This window comes from Lagopus leucura, unplaced genomic scaffold (assembly GCF_019238085.1).
Source record: "Lagopus leucura isolate 7727_CA_CO unplaced genomic scaffold, USGS_WTPT01 Super-Scaffold_702, whole genome shotgun sequence".
In the NCBI taxonomy this organism is placed as follows: domain Eukaryota; kingdom Metazoa; phylum Chordata; class Aves; order Galliformes; family Phasianidae; genus Lagopus; species Lagopus leucura.
Window position 1 is genome coordinate 7,925,101 of NW_024962254.1, and position 18,821 is coordinate 7,943,921.

At 42.8% G+C, this 18,821-nt stretch overlaps 1 protein-coding gene across 4 annotated transcripts in view; it reads right to left on the bottom strand.

The window, feature by feature from the left end:
• The window catches only part of SLC36A4 (solute carrier family 36 member 4), a 97,876-nt gene extending 79,972 nt beyond the window's left edge, over nucleotides 1–17,904 (bottom strand). For 3 of the 4 annotated variants that reach the window (XM_042862618.1, XM_042862619.1, XM_042862620.1), the window contains exons 1-6: nucleotides 17,832–17,904; nucleotides 7,948–8,068; nucleotides 6,257–6,347; nucleotides 4,986–5,074; nucleotides 3,871–3,966; nucleotides 2,241–2,325 (exon numbers count right to left, since the gene is read on the bottom strand). In XM_042862618.1, coding sequence (XP_042718552.1) covers nucleotides 2,241–2,325; nucleotides 3,871–3,966; nucleotides 4,986–5,074; nucleotides 6,257–6,347; nucleotides 7,948–8,068; nucleotides 17,832–17,859 — 510 coding nt within the window. In that variant the 5' untranslated portion in view covers nucleotides 17,860–17,904. Of the gene's footprint in view, nucleotides 1–2,240; nucleotides 2,326–3,870; nucleotides 3,967–4,985; nucleotides 5,075–6,256; nucleotides 6,348–7,947; nucleotides 8,069–17,831 lie in introns of those variants that run through there. The other variant, XM_042862621.1, reaches the window with a different exon arrangement.
• Between the last annotated feature and the right edge of the window lie 917 nt (nucleotides 17,905–18,821).

Sequence of the window (18,821 nt, forward strand, 5' to 3'; positions counted from 1 at the left end):
GCTCCTAAAAAGTGACCGGCACCACTGCACTCCATTCTCTTCACAAGCAGGTTCCCAGGGACCCTGCTAATTAGTTTCTTGAGCAGCCCAAAGTCTGCACTCCCTATATCTAGGGTCAAAACTGTGGTGGCAGTTTTCCTCCTATTACCAAAAACTTAAAACTCAACTACTCCATGGTCACCATGGCCAAGACACTCACCAATCATCACTTCTCCCAGAAAACACTCTCTTTTTAGAAACAATAAATGTAAGTACCTGTGCTTTATTAGAACCCTTAGTACCTGTACCATGAAGTTATCTTCAGTGTACCTCAGGAATTTCCTAGGCCTGTTTGTTTGTACCAGATGTATGACCAATGTACGTGCTCTCAGTTAAAATACAGGAAGTTAACAGTTACCCACAAGAGCAAGGGCAGCCAATCTCAAGATACCTTTGAATAAGAAACAGCTCAGCTCCTCCCTCACACACAGTGCCAGCCCTCATCGCCCTTCCTGACTGCTCCTGCTGAAGGTCCTACAACTGTCCATCATGACACAACAGTCACAGGACTTCTCCCAAGTCTCACTTGTGTCAATGATGTCGTAGCTCAGGAACTGAGCAAAAGCTACTGGATGCTCTTGCTTATTCCTCACACTGCGTGTTGTCAGAGCAGTAACATTTCAAGTGAGAACCAGTGTGCGTGTTCTATGCATGCTTTTGTTTGGTTTTATCAATGACAAATGACTGTGTGGCAGAAAAATGATAGTTTGATTTTATTGAAAGGTTTGAGGAGGTATACAGACATTTCTGGCTGTGAGGATTCACTTGCAAGTTTTAATTGACTTTTTCATAAATCTAGCATTAAAAATATTTGACTTTTAGATATCCTGAGACATCTAGAGTTTGCATAAACTAATCACAGTAGTTTTCTAATGATTAATATTCATTTTTAAAATATACAACACCTCGATATGTGTTTGTTTGCATCTGTTTAATACTACTTGAAAATATGAAATGCTTCTTAAGCAGTAATATTTAATATTTTCATTAATAACAGGGATGTAATAAGCAGAGTTTAAACATCTTTCCAGATGGAAAGTGAAAGGATACAGAAGGAAAACTTGGCCTTGAGCTCTGGCAAACATCAATTCAATAAGGACAAATAAAGAATTTCATAGGTAAAGAGAAAATATCAGTATAAAATGAACTAGAAGAAATGCCAGGATGAACTCTGCAGTGAAGGATCAAGAAGTCACAATGAATCACAAATCAATCATGAGCTAATAACGACATGCTCCTGCAATATGATCATTATACTGAAATATCAAGTCTGGAATATGAGCTGCAAGACCTGCGAAAAAACCTCTCAAGTCTACTGGTCACAAGCAAGACTTCAGCAAGACTAGCATAAACAACTGCTGGGATAAAACTTGGCAAGAAGTACACAACCAAGTGCAGAACCTTCAAAGAAAGTAAAAAAATATCACTTCATTGCAAATAAAGATGGAAAAAACTAAAAATTTGCTTAAAAAGGAAGTGGGAGATGTGATACCAATATTCAAAAATGTAAAAGGCATCCATACTTACAATACAATAAAACACTTGGAAGCAGAGCAGGAAATAACAGACTTGAATTGCAAATAATTATTTCTAGCTTAGACTCAAGTAAGAAGTTGTCTAATAGATAACAAAGCATTGGAACCAATTAACTGGGAGGTTATGGAAATTCCAAGGTCAGGTATTTTTTAAGAGCAAGATCAGGATAGGTTTAGATTCAACAGATTCTGTGGGAAAAAAAGCAGCTAAATAACTGCAAGACAGTTCTGGAAAACCGAAGAGGTTAAACAAAAACAGATTCAAAGAAAGATTCCCATGGCACAAAAAGGGTAAAATACGCTTAGGAGATCAGGGGGAAAAAAAAGGCAGCAGCGAAGCCTGGTAAAACAGAGAAGTCCAGAGAAAACTGGATGCCAGTCCTAACGTGGTCTTGTATTTTTACCAGTTTTTAGGATTCATTTTGAAATCTGACAAACAAATCAGAGGGCAATGAAGCTACAACCACCTGCACAATATGACAGTTTAGATCACTGTGCACACTGCCACTTTTTTTCAAAAGCAACTTGGGGGAAACCACGACAGAGTGTATTCTGTGCATCTCTCAGCTCCACATTCTACAAGTTCTTTTGGACTGTACAAGGAAATAAAAGTAGTGAAAAATAAATTAAATGCCGAAGTTGTTTCCATACAGTATATTTACTCACTTGTTTAACGTTTTCTGCCAAGAATACAACATATACACTACAAAATCCCAGCTGTGTTATCACTAGGAAAAAGTCCACAATATACCTGAGAAAGGAAAAATAAACAAACATACATTAAAGTTCACATATGTTAACCTATTTCTAGCTAACACACAATTATAACTCCTGTGAATTAAACTCACCAATGCTGGAATGTAGGTTCCTCTTCTGGCAAAAATAAAGTGGTTTTGTGGCTTTTTTGGTGGTGGCAGTAATTTTCTAATCTTTTTTTTTTTTTTACAGGCATATCACATGCTTTAAAGGGGCATACAGGGAAATTCAAACATGCAGCGGTGTTGTACAAATATAAACAATGGACACAGACACTCAGTTTGCAAATAACTTCTGCTGCAGTAATTTAGCACTATAACACAGCTGTTTTCCACTGATACCAGAGATGAAATGTCTCATACAGTCTTAGTTATATAAGCTCCAGCAATTCCAGATGACAAACATTTCACAGCTAATTGGATCTATACAAACGTATCCAAATACACATTCAGACACTGTGTCTCCTGGGGAAAAAAAAATTTCATAGTTTTTCATGGTTCATATTGTTTTTGAAAAATGATTCACAGGATGGTGGCCTGAAGACACATCATAATGAAACTCTCTTAATAGTTTTACTACATATAGTTCTCTATCTAATAGAGAAATGCCCCACTGAACAGATTTGCTGAAGCACAGTGTCTTTGGAAACAGAATTGTCATTTGCGGCATGTAACTCTTTGGTGCGTTACAGCATTTTCACTCTATTTCACTACAGACCAATCTCCCTCTAATCTCAGCTCCAGTCCATTCCTATGAAGTCATCACAAAAGATCCTGAAACACAACTTCCCTTGGTCTTATTTGGAACCAAGCGACAGCCAAAACACGTGATACAAGGTGCTATATCCTTGAAAACGACAAGGAAAAATATTCTTCTCTTCAAGAGAGGGAAAAATCCCTTACAATTAACATGGAACAACAACTCAGATTTTCAGTTCCACTGTGTAGTCATATCATAAGCTATACAGCAACAGATGGCAAAGACAATATGATGCTCTTTTTTTTTTTTTCCAAGAAGGATAAAACGTTTAAGAGAGACAACAAGCTATCAATACCTGCATGCTGCTCCTATAAAAAGGTGGTAGCTATTTCTCCACCATCTTTTCTTGACAGAAATAAAAGAACGTTTTGATCCCTTCTAGACTAAATCCAAAAAGTCTTTTATGTTTGCAGTACCAACTTGCTCAGAAAGCAAAGTCTGATGCAGTGAAACACGTTTGTGGTAAAGGCTGGCAGAAATTTTCATTACTGCATTAGGCAATACAGAATGCACTTCTGGTTATACCATATGCCATCCTATTCTACACATCAAAATTCTTTCCTTCACAGCTCCTTACAGACAGACTCACTCCCCAGTCATCCCCAGCACACAAGTTGACTTCAGGAAATAATTTTATGCAACAGTATTTCCTATTACAAATACAGAGAATGCATTCTTAAAACTAGCTACAGCTCAGTAAAAAGCTGTCTCCTAACCGTTCCAACGGTAGCCATTAATTTTAATAATTGATTTATTAAATTAAATTCCACTGTCAACTTACCTTCCCCAGGAGGATCTTTTCTGAAGGGCAGACAGAGGCCCCACTTCCATGGCGTAACTAACTGTATCACTATACCCCAGTGAGGATTTTTTCAACCTGAGATCAAGGAATGAAGAAAGAATGGAGTTACTAGAAACAATCAGAGCCTAGATCTCCACTCTGAAAATGCTGCTGGCCTCACAGCGTTATAAGGAATCATCTGTGACTCCACGCTGCAGCTACTGAATTTTACAAGTACAGCTTGGGCTCCTTTCTCACAGGAAGGAATATCTAGCACTCTCTAAGCATGTAACCCAAACTGTTCCCCATTAATTCAATAGTACTAAAACAGTTCAGGGTTTTTTTGAATGATAGCTTTTCCAGCTACATGGACACTAACAGCTTTGTGTGTTTTCAGTTCAGAAACAACAGCAGGAGAACTTTCACTGCTGCCCTTTAACACCTGACCAAGATAAAAGTGATTAATGACAACAACTATTAATGGAAATACTGTCAGCCCAATTTGAAACCACTTCCCCCAAAGAGTCCTACATCTCACTTGAAAGACTGCCTGGCATTTATCTGTTCACCATTAGCACTTCAATACATTTCTTAGCACCACAATTTTGAAGAATCCAATTGTCACAATCCAAAGAAACAGAGCTCACATATTAGCATAAAATAAATGAACAATTCTCCATTTATTCTGTATTTACAAACTGACAATTTATAAATTGAACATTTTTCAAAGCTGTGAAGATTGAGGAGCTAAGAAAACTATGAAGATGCAAGGGGGTTAAAGGACTGAAGGTAAGCTAGTAAAACTGTAACGACAAACAGCCGATTACTTCCCTATTAAGAGAGGGAACAGGATACTGGACAATATATATTAAACCAACCTAATTTGGTGTAGGAGCAGAGAAGAAATTTTTTATCAGTGTATTAACGCAGTGTTGTTCACACAGCTGTCACTTGTAGCTGCACCATAAGTGTGTGTGTTCTTTTTTTTAAGTACAAGGTTTTGAGCTGAACAAATTGCTACAACATCACGTCATTCCACAGACCAAAAATCAGAATTGGAGAAGAAAAAAAATAATATTCCAACTTAGCAACAGAGTGAGTAGTTCCACATTTACCTCTGACATAGACAGTGGCTGCAACGTACCAAGATGTGCATACAATGAATGGATATAATCCCTATGAGCACAAGGCTGACTGGTCCGACCTGGTGTGGAGACAAAAAAGAGGAAAAAGAATATCAACAACAGAAGTAATACAAACAGAACTTCTCATGAAAATACACTGGGGAAAAATCTTCACATGCAAAAATTTCACATTTCAGCACATAAATAGATTTTAAGGTTCACATGTTAAGCAACCTCCCCCCCCAACCCACTGGAGGATTTGCAGCTGACTTCCTGTGGCATTCCTCCCTTTTAACTGATTGTTTGAATGATGATTTCTTAGAGATGATCATGCATTGAATAGCAAGGGGGCACGAAGAACTTCCCCCCATTAACAGTTTCATTAAGATATTCATCAAAAGAATTATCACAAGAAAAGGCTGAACACTTTGCACACTTCCATACCATGCCTTGGACCATTTCATCAGCAGCAGCATTGCCATTTTAAAGGCTTCTTCCCATTACATTTGAACAGCTGATGATGTGCAGTGTAATAAAATATAAAAACAAAGGGGGGAAAAAAACATGTCACAATCACTCCCCTGATAACTTTTACAACTGTGAGTCACAGATAACTTCTGAATTAAATAATTTCTTTTCCTACGTTTGACCACAAGTTTTCACAAAAGGTACCTGCTATTCACACGATTTCATCCTTGCATTAAGCCTTCTGTAATAAAGAACTGCCTTATCTAGTTGAAAATTTCACTTGATGAAATTTACACTGCCTTAGAAAATGATACTGTTTGTTGTCTGGTACAAACTAATTGTGCTCAGAAACAGAAGTCTGACTTAAGAAAATAAGAGTACATCCTCTGCCATACAATCTGGATACAAAGAAGTCTGGACAAAGATGAGATAAACCCAACAACAAATCCCATTCACAGGAAACTGAATGAATCAACATTTTTCTGGTTTCAGACTTTTGGTTTTTTTTTTTGTTTTTTTGTTTTTTGTTTTTTTTTTTTTTAATTGCTGTTGTTTTCTACAGAAAAAAAAATGTTTTGGTTAAGCAAAAATACAACATATTCTAACAGAATTGCCTAGATTTTTTAAAAAACGTTTGTGTCAACCTTCACATATTCACCACACTGAAAAGGAAAAACAGAAAACAACTGCAAGTAGGTAGGTACAAACAACAACTATATAGTTTTTCAGGCTCTGCCACATATTTATAGATCTTCCTAGGTAATTTTTCTACCTGTGAAAAATAATTGTCTTACCACAATGCCAGCGTTCTTTATTGCAAGAGGAAGACCAAGAAGCCCAGTTCCAATGTTTCCTTTGAGAAGGTGGGTAAGCGTTTGTATAAACCTAAGGACACAAACACAGCCAGTCACAGATCACATAATCACATTAGAAGTACATTCATACTGGATGGGGGAAGAGCACCCTCCATCTTTATTAGCATATAAGAAAGGCTTCAGCTGAAAGGGACCTTAAAGAACACCTGGTTCCAATACCACGCCATGGGCTGCTTGCCACCCACTAGATCAGGCTGCCCAGGGCTCTGTCCAACCTGGCCTTGAACGCATCCATGGATGGGGCATTTATAACTTCTCCTGGAAGCCTGTGCCAGGGCCTCACCGTCCTCTCAGTGAAAATTTCTACCTAACATCTAATCTAAATACATCCTCTTTTAGGGTAAAACCGTTCTTTCTTGTCCTATCAAAATCAGACCATCTAAAAAAATCACTCCTATTATAAGCTCCCTTCCAGTACAGGAAGGCCGAGATGAGATCATCCCAGAACCTTGTCTTCTCCAGAATGAACAAGCCCAGCTCTCTCAGCCTGTCTTCACAGGAGAGGCGCTCCAGCCCTCTGAACATCTCTGTGACCCTCCTCTGGGCCAGCTCCAACAGCTCTATGTCTTTCTTGTGCTGGATGCAGTATTCCATGCGGGGCTTCCTGAGTGCAGAGTAGAGGGGGGACAATCACCACCCCCACCCTGCTGGCCATCACACTGTTGATGCTGCTCTGGATACAGCTGGCCCTCCAGTTTTTCAACCACGAGGTTCTCCTCCACCTCTGCACGGCTGCTCTCCATGAGCTCTCCCATTCTGCAGACATTGCCCCAACTCAAACCTAACACTTTGCCCTTGGTGCTGTTGAACCTCACTGGGTTCACATGGGCACACAGTTAGAGCCTGTCCAGATCCCTCTGGATGGCATCCCTTCCTTCTGTTTGTCAGCTTTGTATCATCAACATACTTGCTGAGGGTTAACTCGATCCCACTGTCTAGGTCATTGATAAAGATGATCTGTGAACCAGCTATTTCCTCTAAGTACTTTAAAGTGGTCTAGCACATTCAAAGGATGTTCTTACTAATATCTAGAAACAAGTTCCTTCAAATGGGACACAGAAGTCTGACCTCCAGGTCCCTCTTCCACCTTGATAAGGATATTTTCTGTGCAATTTTATTGTCATTTTGCCTCAGAAAGATTCAAAGTTTCATCAAAGCTATTTTATAATGATAACATTCAAAACAATTACCTGTCAGAATCTGTGATTTGTGACCATGAAAGCTTTACTCAATAAAAAAGAAATAACAAAAACAGAACTTACAGGTTCTTCAAACATCAACAAATAATCTATTTCCAATGTATCTTAAGCTTTTTATTATAAAATTAATTCAATCCAAATCCACTGTAAACAGTGTTTGGATTTCAAGAGGCCCAATCACTTAACAATGGTCACCTTGAATATTTTAGTCAGCATACTGTTAGCTTCCAAAGAACAAAGAACCTCTGCACAATCCACTGATTATTGTAAAACTATGAAAAGCCTTAAGTATACCTGCAAAACCATAGCATGGCTGCAAGTAAACCACTTAAGAGTTTAGTAAGCTACTTATGAAAAGGAAGTTAGAGGTAACAAATTTTTAACAAGCTGATAGTTAAGAATGATACATACGTAATGCCTTCTTCACTATCAAGTTGGTAATGCTTCTCAACTGGCAGGAAATTACTTTCACGCTCCTCATCAGAAACATCTGAATGTTGTTCATCAATTAAAGGCTTCATTACTTCCATGTCTAAACAACAGAGTTAAAGCAAACTTAGTCTTAGAAAGAAATGTACAGTTTAGAATTAAAAGACAATTTTCAACTAATTTGCCATTCTGTGAGATTTCTTTATGTTATCAAGTATAAAGCTGGTTTGGGCAGATAGTTATTTACATCACATATCTACAGAAGAAATGCTGTCTCACTTTAAAGGGGTGCACATTCACATTATTCAAAAGTAGGCTGGTTTATGGCCAAACATTACAGCTTTAAGAAAAACAACTTTGTACCATCAAAACAACGATGGTGTATACAGTTTTAAAAAGCTAATACAACATACAGCTTAAAAAGAAAGGTCATCCAGTGCTAGGAAAGGATGACACTGATTGATGAGCGTGCTGTTAGCTATTTTCAATTAAGCACTTAGCCTACTCTCCAGCTCTTACAAGTGGAAAGTAAGGGTAACCTCCATCCAGTCATTCCATCCTACCACTGATCACAGAAGCACAGGATATCCCAAGTTGGAAGGGACCGAAGGATCAATTCCAACTCCCAGCTCCACACAGGACCTCCCAAGACCCAAACCCAATGTCTGAGAGCACTGTCCAAATGCTCCCTGAGCTCCAGCAGCTCGGGGCCGTGCCCACAGCCCTGGGCAGGCTGTTCCATGCCCACCACCCTGTGCTGCAGACCCTTTCCCTCACCCCCAGCCGTCCTCCCCTGTCACAGCTCCATGCCATTCCCTCAGGCCCTGTCACTGTCACACAGAGCAGAGCTCAGCGCTGCCCTCTGCTCCCTGTGAGGAGCTGCAGCTGCCATCAGGCCTCCCCTCAGCTCTACTCTGGGCTGAGCTCAGCCACTCCTCACACACCTTGTCTTCCAGATCCTCCCTATCTCTGTAACCCTCATTTGAACCCTTTCATACCTTTCTTGTATTGTGGTGCTCAAACCAGTGCCAGCTGGAGGTGAGGATGCACCAGCGCAGAGCAGTGCTGGACCTGATGCACACTGGGTGCGGTTGGTCCTTTTGGCTGAACGCTGTTAACTCACGTCCAACTTGCCATCAAACCCCCAGATCCCTTTCCCTGGGGCTGCTCTACAGCATCTCATCCCCACGTCTGCACGTGACGTGATCCAGGGCTGTCCCACCCCTGATGCAGAACTCCGCACTTGTTAAACTCATCATGGTTGGTCGCCCAGCCCTCTAATTCATCAGGATCTCTCTGCAATGCCTCTCTACCCTCGAGGGAGTGAACAACCCCTCCCAGTGTAGTATCATCACAGACCTACTCATGACACCTTCGAGTCCTGTACCCAAGACAAGCGATTGGTACAACAGCTACGCTAGAAGATATCCCCCATCACTGTCAGGAGAACCTAGATAACTGAATTAAACCACATGCTCAAACTGCCATTTCCAGATCTTCTTAAAGCAGCATAAAATGACACTGCAGTCAACATATGCAATCTTGCTATCCAGCTAAATAACAGCACTAAGAAACAGCAAGCAGCCAGCAGTGAACAAAATTGCCTCTCAGGCAATGCTAGCAGCTTTTGCCAGTTCCGCATTGATTAAACCATTTCTAAATGATTACAGTTAAGCAAAACAAATCCTGCCAAGAGCAAAAAGAGTATTTGCCTTCTGCAGCACCCATTCATAAGATCTGCTGAACAGATCTCAAACAGATTTGTGACACCACTGCCACTGCAGAAGCATTTAAAAGAAGACGTGGACGACTGGCATTTCCAAAGCACACAGCAGAACACACTTGCCAGGTACAAGCTTTATTTAGGGACTTATTGTGGTCAACCTAATAAGATCACTACTTGATGTAAAAACAAGATACATGCACAAAGCCTGCTAGGAAATACAGAATACACTGAAATCTGCTGTTCAAAAATATCATTATTAAATCTTAAGTCTAAACCCAAAGCAGGGCACTGAAGCCAAACACAAGCTATAGGAACTTCAAACAACTATTAAACAAGTGTTGTATATCCAGTAAGATAGAAGGCAGCTTATCATAGAACCCTAGGAGCTGGAAGGGAACTCTGAAGGCCATCCAGACCAATTCCCCTCCAATGAACAGGGACACCACAGGTAGATCAGGTTGCTCATGGCCTGATCCAGTCTCACCTTGAAATCCAGCTAATTAAAATTAAAGCTTGTAGATCAACCTCATCTAAAGACAGCACCAAGTCATCTGAACTGTCAATGAAGATGAATGCTGATATTGAAAACACTTGGAAAAAAGAAAAATAAAAAGAAAAAAGCAAGAGGAGTGCAGGGGAATGCAGCATCAGAGGTCAGATCTAAATGGACAGTACAGCATAAATCAAATTTATACTCGGCCATATTCTAATGATACAAGTTGAGATAGATTTAATCACCTTACTCTATGTGGTGTATACTATCCGTATAGATCAAAAAAAAAAGGGTCAGCAAATAGGTCCCTTCCCACTATTGCCAGTGCATTGTGCTGAGCAGTACTGTAGGACACCATGACCTGTCACCCTGAGCTGAGTTACTGCTGTGCTCATAGTGCTCACCAAAATCCACGTACTCTGCTTTTAGAACAGAAGTCTTTCCCCTTTAGTACCAGTCCAAACAAAGTGCCAATTCTGGAGGTTTTACCCAGCAGGCGTGCAATTAGGAATACATTCATACTTTGAAATACTGAGTCTAACAATCACAGAATCATCACAGAATGGCTTGGGTAGAAAGGGACAAAAAATCATTTAGCTCAAACCCCCCATCACAGGCAGGGCTGCCAACCACTAAATCAGGCAACAGATCACGCAGCCCAGGACGCCGACCAACCTGGCCTTGTGGGTTTTTTTCCTTAATCATTAACTTTTTCTGTGAAGAGGTTCTGTAGCTCACTGAAGGACTACTTCAGAGCAGATCCCTCTTAAGAAAAAAAGAAATGCGTTTTTATGGTTTATTTGGTCATGTATTTTTTAAAAAGTCATTATTATTTCACTAGATTCCACAAAAACATGTGGGCTAATGTACAAATCAAAATGCTAATATTTGCAATAACTGATAATTTAATTCAAGCTTTTTTTTTTTTTTTAAAGTACTGCAGAATAAGATTTCAGCATCAAAACTTTTATCGAGAAACACAACACTTCAGAAAAATCCTCATTTCTTTGGACCCTATGACATTGCCTCCGCAGAAGGCATTAGGAGGGCAAACTCCCCCAGGATAAGCAGGACTTGCAAGCAGAAGTCTCCTTCCAGTTGTTTAAAGAGCTTTGTCTACCTCTTCATCACTTGTCTGCAGCAGACACTCTGCTCCATTTCCCTGTCAGCCTTACTGCTGGTCTTGAGTCCTGAACTCATTTGTCCCATTCAGCAATTGATCGTGACAAAAAGTAAAGCGCTTTTGAATGTAAGAATTTACAAAATAGAAGACATGCAGGTCAGACAAAATATACAATCTTGATTCATTTAAATTCCCTGTATTTAGTTGGTGCTGGGGCCTGTCCTCTTCAATATCTTTATTGACGACCTCGATGAGGGCATCGAGTGCACCCTCAGTAAATTCGCAGATGACACCAAATTGGCTGGAAGTGTGGATCTGCCTGGGGGTAGCGAGGCCCTACAGAGGGATCTGGACAGGCTGGAGAGCTGGGCTGAAGCCAATGGGATGAGTTTCAACAAGGCCAAATGCCGGGTCCTGCACTTCGGCTGCAACAACCCCAGGCGACGCTACAGGCTTGGGGCGGTGTGGCTGGAGGACTGCGTAGAGGAAATGGACCTGGGGGTATTGATTGATGCTCGGCTGAACATGAGCCGACAGTGTGCCCAGGTGGCCAAGAAGGCCAATGGCATCCTGGCTTGCATCAGAAACAGTGTTGCAAGCAGGAGCAGAGAGGTGATTGTTCCCCTATATTCAGCACTGGTGAGGCCGCACCTCGAGTACTGTGTCCAGTTTTGGGCCCCTCACTGCAAGAAAGATATTGAGGCCCTGGAACGTGTTCAAAGGAGCTTTCCCAGCATGGCTCTGACAATAGATCTCCACTGCTGGGGGTACTGCAGCTGTGTCCCAGCTGCACAGTCCATACTTGCACAGATATTTAATTTTGGATATTACACAAATCTAATGGATCCAAGTATGCGGTCTAGAGCACATCTGAAAAAAAGTTAACCTTTATCTTTCCCACAAAGCTGATACATACCCACAAAGTAGAAGAGCAAGTACTCAGCCTACACGGACCTAGCCTGAGACCGTCTGTGAGAAGTACATAGTCACTGCCAGAGCTTTAGCATGGAATATCAAAGTTAACTTAGAGTGCTTCCTAGCATAGAATCCTAGAATGGCCTGGGTTGAAAAGGACCACAATCATCATCACGTTTCAACCCCCTGCTATGTGCAGGGTCGCCAACCACCAGACCAGGCTGCCCAGAGCCACATCCAGCCTGGCCTTGAATGCCTCCAGGGATGGGGCATCCACAGCCTCTTTGGGCAGCCTGTTCCAGTGTGTCACCACCCTCTGTATGAAAAACTTCCTCCTCATATCTAACCTAAACCTTCTCCATCTCAATTTAAAACCATTCCCCCTTGTCCTATCACTATCCACCCTCATAAACAGCCGTTCCCCCTGCTGTTTATACGCTCCCTTCAAGTACTGGAAGGCCACAGTGAGGTCTCCAAGCTAAACAATCCCAGTTCCCTCAAGCTTTCCTCCTAGGAAAGGAGCTCCAGCCCTCTGATCATCTCAGTGACCCCTGCATGGTCCAATAAGCATAAATAGGGCATTAAACTCAAAGAACAGCACAAGCATGCCAAACCTCAGCTGGAGGTGAACCCCGCAGCCTGTTGTCTCATGAAGCATACGGTACAACATACATCTCAGTCTTCCTTAGGCTTCTGTTCCACCAAGCTGCCTCAAATGCATCCAAACTTTATTCACTATTAAAGATCCACTTCAGTAACAGTATTTGCAGAGCTGTTGTGGATGCTTTGTCCCTGGAGGTGCTGAAGGGCAGGAACAGGCCCTGGGCAGCAGTCAGCCCACAGCAAGGGGCTGGAACTGGATTGTGTGCATTCCGTGCTTTTGCATCACATTTCATGATTCAACACAGTACAGAACGAAAGCTCACCTCTACGAATGCTTTGCTTCTACCTAGCCAAAGTACCACACAATTTTCAAATGTCTTTCTATCAGCTAATACAAACTCCTCTTCCAACACTATTACAAAAATCTTGTTAGACCAAGCATTTCATCCAGCCTGTCCTCACCTGTTATATATTATGCAATTATAGAATATTTGCTGTTGTTTCTGTACTCTTCTGCAAACATCCACATGGATGCCAAAAAGCTCTGCAAGCAGCACTACTACTGACAACAAGCCGTCACAAACCATGACAGATTCATGCTATGCTACATCACACAAACATCAATCCTGCATCCTCAGACCTCCGAGTAACTTCAGCCACTAGGCAACCATTCACTATACAGTAGGAGATTAAAATGTCATTTTTAAATTGTGCTGACCAATATTTCCTGTTCGATGCATCTTCCTACCACTAGAATTCGGCTGCATCTCTGTAGACTTACTGCCAAAGAAACTGTTGAGCTGTTACTAAATGTACTTAATTCTAAGCCTATCTATAGCACACTCAACTAATCCCTTAGCTAGAAAGTTCTGCAAGCAAATGCATTTTCACTAAGAACTTCAGTTAGTTTTTCTATATTGCTCAAGCCATTAATACTCCAAAAACTAACTGAACCTCTCAGCACCACAAGTGACAAAACTAAGCTCCATCATTAAAGACAACAAAAGGATGAAGCTGTTTCCACAGCTGCCAACCAAGTTAAAAACAAAGAAATATGAAAAACACAGTCAAATAACCTCCTGTTGTTCCTTCAGAGAAGTTCACCCCCCGGGCAAATTCTTATCTAAAACCTGCTTTGCAAATCAATTTAGCAGCTTGTTTTTGTTTCCCTTGAGGGTTTGAGAAGCGTGATCTAACAGCAAGAACTGGATTTGACACGTAAAAAAAGATTTAGGGGCAGGATATAGCTTATCATCGTTTGTATCAGCTTGATTTACTCTGTTTATGAAAGAAGACAGATCTTGTTGGAGCAACACTTCCAGTGTATGAGGGATGCTCTGAAAGTAATGCTTCCTATTACATTCTGTCAGCCCATGACACCAGAAGTGGATGTTGCTGTTACAGCATTGCACCATATGGCAGCAGAGGGGCAGTGTGTCAGAATGGTATCTGACATGGAAGTGCAGAGGAAGGTCTGCAACTGGATGCTTTTGTGTGGAAAAGATGGTACCCACTGACATTCATCAATGCTTGCTGAATATTTATGGAGAGCACTGTGGTCACAGCCACTGTCTGAGGCAGTGAGTGGTGCATTTCGGCAATGGTAACAGGGGATCACCTTTGCTGGTGCAGATTTTTATGAGCGCAGCATGTAGGCTCTCATTCATCAATGGTAAAAATGCACATTTAATGCGGTGAACAGTGTTTCGTAGCTGAGAATTTGCTCTGTCAAACAGTATCGCTGAGCTCTTTGCATCTGTTGTAGTTTCCAAGGAAATAAATAGGAAGCATTACTTTCAGAGCAACCTATGTACATTATATGCCTGGCAAAAGCATTAATCACAGTGAATCTCACAGATACTTCATCACTTACTCACAGCTCCTACACAAGAACTTGCTAACACAGCCAGAAACACAGCAGGAGATTCAGAGTCCCACAAAATGTTTATTATAAACAGAAGGTGACTCACTGTCTCTGCTACAGGGACACAGGCTCTATTTAATTTAATTCGCTCTTGTTTTGATTGCTGAATAAAAGCAAAAATCAGAAGCACTAAGTCTATATACTAGCCTAAGTATGATTTGAAGCTTGTATTTTCACACGGGGTACACTGACAACCTACACACAAGCCCACAGGCTCTGTCACATAACCAAGCTGTGGCTTCTATATGGGACAAGACTGACAACCGGGTCTGCGCACAGCAGATACACTCCTGGTCCGTAACACAGGACCACTCCACCATCCAGGGAACAGCCATCAGTGAGACAAGATGAGGCACTTGCTCAGCCATTCCATTCAATTTACAGATGTAAATTTACCATCCTGAAGTCACGGAGAAGCTCTTTCAGCAGTCAGAACCAGGGCTCTCAAAAAATATTTAGTCACAGAGAAAACAGTAACTTCTTCTCAGAATCCACAACTGGTTCAGTAAGCAATGCATAATATAACTCTCAGTTAAGCTTTTAACCACAAGTATTTTCCTCCACACCCTAATCTTCAGCCTATGAAGAACCTTCATAGTACTTTCTGCAGAAGGTGAACTGTGCAGCACTGTCTATAAACACAAATGACTCATGGGCCTATGACTCCTGAGCTCTACCACATTACTCTGTTATACACTCCCACAGCCACCACAGAAGCTTTCAAAGAGCATGAGGTTACTGAGCAGCAGTTCCCGGGGCACAACTGCATGGATTGAATGGCTTGTGAATCCTTTCTAGCTCCAGGGGGAGGTAATCCCATTCAACCCCTTACCAGCCAACCCTTGCCCATTTCTCACTACCATAACTACAACTGTATGCAAGAGGAATGAAAAGAAAAAAAAAAAAAAAAAAAGAAAAAATGAAAAAAAATCTTCCAAAATTAAAATGTAAAAGGAAAACTCGTGTTAAAGAAGCGCCCTTTTTTTTTTTTTAATTGCTATATAGTAACATTATTTACAGAATAAAAGTTAATATTGTATTTTGCTAGCTTTCTTTCTTGCTGCGTGCTATACATAGTGTGGCTACTTTAACTATTATTTGGGGCAGAGGAAGATAACTTTGCATCACGTTTCTCTCCATTACAGACTGTATTACAGAAGTCAATTTATTCTGCTTTACAGTACGATTTTTTCTATTAATAAATGTTGAGAAGTCAATAACGTCACTGAGTAAGCAGGAAGAACTGTTTGCTTCTGTATGAAAATCATCAAAATCCAGGAGACCAACAGAACAAAACACAAATTACAAACCCCTTCACAGCTTATTATGCTCTTGCAGAGAAGCTCTTTTACTCCTGTTGACAATCGCACATTTATTTGCAAAGTCTTAATTAATCCAGTGCACTATGTAGACCAAGGCGCACATTTCTACATGATTAACATGCGGTCAACCGATGACACGTGGGTAAGAACTTGAATGCTATTAAGTACTCATAGAGTCATTATGGTCGGAGAAGACCTCTAAGCTCACCTAGCCCAACCAACAACCCACTCCCATCATGCCCACACACCACATCTCTCAGTGCCACATCTCCACAGTTACTGAACATCTCCAGGGACGGTGACTCCACCACTTCCCTGGGCAGCCTGTTCCAATACCTCACCGCTCTTGCTGAGAAGAAGTTTGTCCTAATATCCAACCTGAACCTTCTCTGGTGCAACTTGAGGCCACTGCCTCTCATCCTATTGCTGTTACTGGGGAAAAGAGAGTGACACCCAACTCACTACAACCTCCTTTCAGGCAGTTGTACAGAGCAATAAGGTCTCCCCCTGAACCTCCTCTTCTCCGGACTACACAATCCCAGTTCCTCGTAACACTTGTGTTCCAGACCCTTCACAGCTTCACTGCCCTTCTATGGGCACGCTCCAATGCCTCAGTGTCATCCTTGTAGTGAGGGGCCCGAAACTCGTGGAGCAGCCTCACCAGTGTTGAGTACAGGGGGACCATCACCTCCTTGCTCCAGCTAGCTGCACTATTTCTGATACAAACCAGGATGCTACCTGCCTTCTTGGCCACCTGGGCCACTGCTAACTTGCATTCAACCAGCTCCCCCAAATCCTTTCCCTCTGTGCAGCTTCCCAGCCACCCTGCCCCAAGCCTGTAGCATTGGAAGGGGTTGTTGTGACCGAAGTGCAGGACCCAGTACTGGATCTCATTGAAGCTCACACAGCTGGCCTCAGCCCACTGATCCAGCCTGTGCAGATCCCTCTGCAGGGCCTTCCTACCCTCAATCAGATCAGCACTTACTCCCAAGCGGCACAATCAATACACACAAAGATGTATTCAACAGGACCAATCAGCAATTTTTAAAAATCTCAAGTTTAATCAAGATAATCCAGTTTACCTACATTCTTAAGCAGATAATCCCGTAAATAATAATAAGAATCTCGTTCTGAAGGTCTGACAATCCCTGGCATGCCCGCAAATCTGAGCAGCTGACTGAAGCAATGAAGCTTCCCCCGTCACTTCGCAGCCTCTCACTGTAGGATGGATCAGCCTCGGGAAATCCAAACTCGAAGCACGCCTCCCGCTTTTTGTCACCAGCAGGGGACGGGAGGAACCCTTCAGAGGCAGGGGCACACAGCTGCGCCTGAGGCTGCAGCCCTCCATCCAGCCCTGGACCGGTCCCCTCTACCCTCCCTTCCCCAAGCTCCGGAGGCAGCTTCCCGCGAGGTCCCTGCGAAGCGAAGCCGCCACCCGCCCCCCGCGGGCCCACCGACCTCGCCCCGCTCCCCTCAGCCCCGCCCGGTGTCTCCACAGAGCCGAACCGGCTCCGGACCGCTCAGAAGGAGAGGAGTGGCACAGCGCACCGCTCCCCCCGGTGGGATAGTTCCTCCCGCCCGCCACGATGCGCCGAACGCTGCAGCGCATCCCCCCGTGGGCCGAACCATTCCGCCTCCAAGGGAGGGGGAAAGAACTCGGCCGGTCGCACCTCATGTCGCTCCCCTCCCCTCCCCGCGGCGATCTGCCGTCTCTCTGCCCGCCGGCCTCCCCCGCCGGCGGCGCGCACGGCGCGGCTCACCCAGCTCCTCCCCGCCGGTAGCGTCCATCTCCCACCGGCTCCTCCGCGCCCTTCCGCCAATGTGGAGCCGGCCGGCCCGCTACTGCGCATGCGCTGCGGCGCGCCTGGCGGGGGCGAACCATAGATAGCGGCCGGAAGGAGAGGACGCGCGAGAGCGAGGGGGTTTGGTCCTCCGGGTGGGGTTGGCCGTGGCCGCCATGTTGGGTGCGTTGACGCCTTGTCAGCCACGGCCCGTGCTGACCTTTGGTCCCTAACATCAGCTATCCTGCTGGTGGCTGCCCCTGCAAATGCCTCAGCTTCACCCTGTGCCTCTTTACAATCAGTCTAAATCTCACCTCAGGGTGATGTAATACACAGAATCCTTGCTCTCTGTGAAATTAAAGCAAATTAAGCATTGTGCAGTAAAAGCGATAGTTCCATGAATATTTGTTGTCATGATATGAAGCCCTTAATATAGAGCTCTTTAAGGGGGCAGAGGCAGAAAGAGAAATGAAGGGAAAGTAGTTGGACTGGATGATCTCCAGAGGTCCATCCCAACCCCTATGATTCTGTGACTCTGTGAAAGTATGGTGTTTTAAAACTCCTAGGGTTTTCAGCTGAAGTTTTGCTGTTTATCTGAAAAGGAACAGTGTTTGAGAAAGCCTTCTTCAATCAAGCATTTTCTGTTGTTGCTTTTAAGTACGTGGAGACTGATCTCCCACTAACCTGGCTCTCACAGCTTAACCCATCTTTGTGCCAGTTGCTCCCAGAGTAACCCATCAGTGTTCTTCATCACAGCTGTAAAAGTTATGCCTATACTGATGCTTGATACGATTTAACTAATAAAGTTTTCACCTGTTGGTTTTCTAAAACAGAAAACTATCTTTGCAATGAGAAGACATTAAAAAACAAATTAATCAGTTTCCTATCAGGAGAAATGCAAGAGACTTCTGAAGGTTCCCAGAAGCTTCAGTCATCTTCATACATTCTTCTATGAAGAAAGGTTGAGGG